Genomic DNA, 6,000 nt, shown 5'->3' with positions numbered 1-6,000 from the left:
TTGACACACACTCACACACACACACACACACACACACACACTCTGCCCTCACTATTCCCAGCAGTGGGGCTTTTCTTGATTTTTAATAAAGGATATCTGGAGAGAAGGTCAAGGTTATTCAATTGTTGGTCATTCATCTCCTCTTTTACTCTCTCCCCAGACACACACACACACACACACACACACATGCGCAGACACACACAGATCCCTCAATCTTCACTAGTGGTCCCAGCTCGGGGACCCCTGCACCTTGTGTGTACTCGTGTGTGTCTGCAAGTGTGTGTGAACAATGCAGCCGTCATTTCTGTGTTATCTGGTTATCCATCATGACCTTTATGTACTACTGAAGCTTACCTACGTCTCTCTCTCTCTCTCTCTCTGTCTGTCTCTCTGTCTCTCTATGTCTCTCTCTCTCTCTCTTCTTTTTCTCTCTCTCTCTCTCTCCTCTCTGTCTCTCTCTGTCTCTATGTCTCTCTCTCTCTCTCTCTCCTCTCTGTCTCTCTCTCTGTCTCTCTCTCTCTCTCTCTGTCTCTCTCTGTCTCTGTCTCTGTCTCTGTCTTTCTCTCTCTCTCTCTTTCTCTGTCTCTCTGTCTCTCTCTCTCTCTCTCTGTCTCTCTCTCTGTCTCTCTCTCTCTCTCTCTCTCTCTCTCTCTCTCTCTCTCTCTCTCTCGCCCGTTATTTATCAGTGACTGTAATTCAAACATGAAGGTGCAGGAGTCGTTGCCTGGATGTTGCCTGAGCGCTGAGATAACGCAGCTTCATCACAAACGGCGCTGAGCAGACGCAGCCAACTTCAGCTTAGTATCACATGACCAGTGACATCACAGAACACGCCTGTATGTGGTTAGTGTGGCCCCGCCCACCCTGCAGGCTGAATAACTAAAGACACCTGAGTTCATTTGTTGGTTAAGGGACTGAAAGCAGAGCAGCTGATCTGTGGTTTTCTTCTTCATGCTTTAGTCTACATGTTTGCTTCACACTCTTCCTCTTTGCACTCCGGTGTCTTGATGGATAACGCGTCTTGTTGCATCTCACATGAGACGTTACATCGACACAATTCATCCATCACATATTAGACGTGAGGCGATTATCCAAGGACGCTGTGACGGGAGAAGAGCCTTCTGTTCACTTCCTGTCACCTTCCTGGGACCTCTGTATTTGTCTTCACAGTACGTGTCAGTGTGTGTTCTGCCAACCTGTCACTGCACGCATGAAGCATGAGGCATGAAGCTTCACACACCTCATAGAAATTGATGGCTCTAAAATATTAAAATGTCAGTATGATTAAGAGGACTTCCAGGTACGGAAGTTCTCTGGGAATGTTGAGACTTAAACCACAGCAGAGTCAACAGAGAGTGTGACTCAGAGTCAGATCAGAGTACTGTGAGTCAGTGTGTAAGTTACTGTTAGTCACTCCCACGTTAAAACACACACAGGGAGGATTCATGTTTAATGATCGATTGACAGCTTGAGCTCAGTCTAACAACATGTATCCAGGCTGAAGCTAATGAGAACAATATCGGAGTAAAACGTTACAAACTCAAAACAAGGAGCTTTCTGAGGCGATGTGGTTCGAAGACAAACATGTGTGCGTCTTTTTGTTCCAGCCAGAGTGATGTCACTCTCAGCTGACTGGTCCCTGTCACTGCCAGCCTCTGTGTGTGTGTGTGTGTGTGTGTGTGTGTGTGTCACTGTGGTTTTGTTCGCTCTGACAGTGCAGCGGTTAGTGAGTGTTTGTCTTGCAGGAAATCAATCCAGTGGTGCTGCGTTCATGTCTTCTGTGCGGCGCGGCGCTAACTTCATTTTCTTCTTCTCTGGTATTGAGCTGCACACTTAACTCCGGTCATTTCTCAAAGGCTAATACCTCTGTAATTTTATTTTCTTAATGTGGCCATTACCATTGGAATCTGGCATCAGTTGGAATTTAATTTAACCCTTCGAGGTCTTTAGTGCTGATCTCAGGCGGTCGCATCAATCAGGATCAATCACAGACGGACCCCGGCGTCCAATCGAATTATGTTTGAAGTCAATATGAAGGGTTAAAGGTGCCGTTTAAATAAAGGATCATCATTATTATTGTTATTATTTGTCCTAAATCCTTAAACCTTGTATTGTAAACTCAGAGGTTTGCTTCAAATCAAACCTTTCCTCTTAAAGTTAGAGGTTGTTTAGTTTTTGCACATTGATAGATTTCAAAATAAAAGAAGCTGGAATGACTCGGCGTTATGTGATTCTATGTCTACTAGAACAGAACCACAGAGAATTTAAAATATAAAGGAAGCCGCCAACTCAACGTGTCGTTACAGGAAGTAAAACGGCGGCGGGGGCGGGGCTAAGGGCCGCGCTCCAACTGAAACTGGGCGATTTGTACACACACCAGCTGAAGACGCCGGAGGCTCTCCGTCTCTCCGTCTCTTTCTGTCCTTTTGTCTGTCACTTCCTCGTGCATCCATCTTCTGGGGTGCATTAATTATTCACTCGGAGCAGATGAATATTTCAAAGGCTGCTGGACGCTCTTCCTCCATACCTCATCCTCGCTATCGTCCCCTGTCTGGGTTTTATATCTATCTACTCTCTCTCTCTCTCTCTCTCTCTTTCTCTCTCTCTCTCTCTTCTCATCTTTCTCTGCCACCCCCCTCTGCTGTGTATCACTTCTGTGTGAATGTGTGTGTGTGTGTGTGTGTGTGTGTGTGTGTGTCTTCCAGTCTTTAAGGATGTATCTCTTAACTTTCTGCTTCTCGTCATTATCTATAACTTTAGTGCGTATGTGTGTGTAAACGTGTGTGTGTGTAGGTGATGAATAACGTGTGTGTGTGTAGGCGTTCTGAGATGAACAGGAGAAGCCTTTGGAGTGGAGTGTTTGTTGCACAGGAGTCCTGGCGGGGTCGGCTCCTCATTAACAATGGATGGGCCGGCGCTCCTCCGTGATTCTGCATATTGGCTCGTCTCTCACGGCGTTTCTCAATCAGGGAGGAGATCGTTAAGGGAAGCCACGCCCACAACCTCATGTGGTCCACTCACACTCAACATCTCACGCCTTAGTTTCCCTCTCTGTCCTCCTCTAAAGGCTGGGATTTAACTCACTAACCTCATTTAGAAAGGTGTGGAGATCCGGTTCAAGTGGGGTTCTGAGGTTTTTGAGCCGGGTTCTAGGTCCAATCTGATGATGGATACCCAGACATGATGTGAAACACCTCACCTGAGCCGCTGGGACCATCAGCTGGTGAGAAGACTCAAGTCAACGTAGGAACAGAGAGACAAATGGAAACATCAATAATAGAACATAACATAGAACAAGAGAGATGATTGATGATGAGAGATTAATGAATTAAAAATGGAAAGTTTGTGTGTGTGTGTGTGTGTGTGTTTGTGTGTGTGTGTGTGTGTGTGTGTGTGTGTGTGTGTGTGTGTGTGTGTGTGTTATTGGCAAAATCTACTGCAGCTTGTGTCCGGCTGTGCTGCAATCTGTCTGCTCTCTCTCTCTCTCTCTCTCTCTCTGTCTCTCTCTCTGTCTCTCTGTCTCTCTGTCTCTCTGTCTCTCTCTCTCTCTCTCTCTCTGTCTCTCTCTCTCTCTCTCTGTCTCTCTGTCTCTCTGTCTCTCTCTCTCTCTCTCTCTCTGGCTGTCATCAGGGGAAAACAGCACATTCAGTCCAGCGCTCAGCTAATCCCATGTACGGACTTTACTCCCCTCTGTGTTTGCAGACTTGATCATAGTCATACGTGTTCTCTTATGGATCCATGAACACGAGTTAAGAGAGCAGTTTAGAGTCAAAGCATTCACCTCTGACCTTCGACCCTGAACCCTACTGCTCACACTCACAATATAAATCATATATAAAATATAAATACAATCAAAGGCTTTACAAGGATTTTGGACGTTTCATATAAACCAACCAGGCTGAAGATCAGAGTCACTGATGTTCTGTTTGTGTTGAACAGGAAAGAGAGAGGAAGTTTCACTTCAGGATATGTGTGTGTGTCTCTCTCTCTCTCTCTCTCGCGCGCTATCGCTCACGCTCTCTATCTCCGTCCCTCCCCCCCTCTTTCCCCTCTCTCTCTCTCTCTCCCTCTCTCTCTCTCTCTCTCTTGTCTCTCTCTATTTCTGGCGGTGGGCCAGCGTGACCACAGTGTCGACAGTGTGCAGGCCTAGATAATGAAGACACACACACACACACACACACACACACACACAGCGTCTTCAGTGGCGTGACAGTGACACGGTGCAGGTGAACGTGTATTTCCTCTCTCGCCCTCTCAGGTGTGACCGATGTTTGTCATGCCCACACAGCCGCCGCCGGTTATTACTATTGCCACTCCAATATGTCATGTTCCCGTCGCTATGGCAACCGCTGCAGTTGAGGAATGGCGTGCGCCGGCTTACCTTGACAGGAGAAGGATGTCATGTTTATCTGCTCATGGGAATATTGTTATTCCACCAATATCCTGTTTGGCCTCAGGCTCTCTCTCTCTCTCTCTCACACACACACACACACACAGACAGACACACAGACACACACTCCTCTCCTCTCCTGCTGGGCTCAGAGCTTCATTTGCATGTGTGTGCTGTGCCTCATATCTGCACATGTCAGGGGTGGAGAGTAACTAAGTCTCACACTTCAGTCCAGTTTGGAGGCTCAGTGTTAATAAGAATGATGTCACCACTGCTTTATGTCACCGTGTCGCTGTTTACTTCATCCTGAGCCTCTGTGGACTCATCATTATGGCCTGGTTTGATCATACATGTGTTTATTTTACACTTTCACTCATTTATTTACCCATTTTATGCTCTCTCTCTCTCTCCCTCCCCCCTCTCTCCCCCTTCTCTCTCTCTGTCTCTCTCCCTCTCTCTCTCTTCCCCCTCTCTCTCTCTCCTCTCCCTCTCTCCCTCCCTCCCTCTCCCTCTCTTCCCCCTCTTTCTCCCCCCCCTCTTCTCTCTCTCTCCCCCCCTTCTCTCTCCCTCCCTCTCTCTCCCCCTTCTCTCTCCCTCTCTCTCTCTCCCTCTCTCCCCCTCTCCCTCTCTCTCCCCCGCCCCCCCTCTCTCTGCAGGTTAACAGATCTGTCAGGCTTCCTTACAGACGGCCCTGTGAACTATAAGTATAAGACCAAGTGTACCTGGCTGATTGAGGGGTTGTGAGTATCTGATGTTTGTCTTCTTGTTTTGGGTGGCAGAGGAATAAAGATTTATTATTTTGTTTGTGTTTCTATGGAGATTTCATTCCAGAGCAGCCATATGTCCCCAAAGATGCATCAACCAGATACACACAGTGATAAACAAACACACTAGACTGCTGTCTATTATTATTATGATAGGAGTTTGTGGAATGGATTATGGTTTGTTTCTAATCATTTATTTTATTTTATTCAATTCATTTTAATTGTATTTATTGTCTCCCTCCCTCTCCCTCTCTCTGTCTCTCTCCCACTCCCTCTCTCCCCCCTCTCTCTCTCTCCTTCTCTCTCTCTCCCTCTCTCTCTCGCTCCCTCTCTCTCTCTCTCTCCCTCCCTCTCCCTCTCTCTCTCTCTCTCCCACTCCCTCTCTCCCCCCCTCTCTCTCTCTCCTTCTCTCTCTCTCCCTCTCTCTCTCGCTCCCTCTCTCTCTCTCTCTCCCTCTCTCCCTCTCTCCCTCCCTCCCTCCCTCTCTCTCTCTTTCTCCCTTCCTCACTCCCTCTCTTTCTTTCTCTTTCTCTTTCTCTCCCCCCTCTATCTCCCCTCCTCTCTCTCTCCCCCTCTCTCTCCCCCCCCTCTCTCTCTCTCTCTCTCACCTCCTTCCTTTCTCTCTCTCCCTCCCTCTCTCTCTCTCTCTCTCCCTCCCTCCCTTTCTCTTTCTCTTTCTCTCTCTCTCTCTCTCTCTCTCCCTCCCTCCCTCCCTCCCTCCCTCTCTCTCTCTCCCTCCCTCCCTCCCTCCCTCTCTTTCTCTTTCTCTTTCTCTTTCTCTCCCCCTCTATCTCCCCTCTCTCTCTCTCTCTCTCTCACCTTCTTCCTTTCTCTCTCTCCCTCTCT

General features: G+C 47.8%; 1 protein-coding gene across 2 annotated transcripts in view; it reads left to right on the top strand.

The window, feature by feature from the left end:
• LOC143015442 (attractin-like protein 1) overlaps window positions 1–6,000 on the top strand; it is a 114,983-nt gene that overhangs the window by 9,769 nt on the left and 99,214 nt on the right. For both annotated transcript variants that reach the window (XM_076169425.1, XM_076169424.1), the window contains exon 2: window positions 5,047–5,130. In XM_076169425.1, the coding sequence (XP_076025540.1) occupies window positions 5,047–5,130 (84 nt within the window). The remainder of the gene's footprint in view (window positions 1–5,046; window positions 5,131–6,000) is intronic.

This window comes from Genypterus blacodes, unplaced genomic scaffold (genome assembly GCF_046128005.1).
Source record: "Genypterus blacodes isolate CSIRO-AG114 ecotype Tasmania unplaced genomic scaffold, CSIRO-AGI_Gbla_v1 ptg000201l_1, whole genome shotgun sequence".
NCBI lineage: Eukaryota > Metazoa > Chordata > Actinopteri > Ophidiiformes > Ophidiidae > Genypterus > Genypterus blacodes.
The sequence above is the reverse complement of the archived record's forward strand: the minus strand, read 5'-3'. Positions and strand labels throughout refer to the sequence as shown.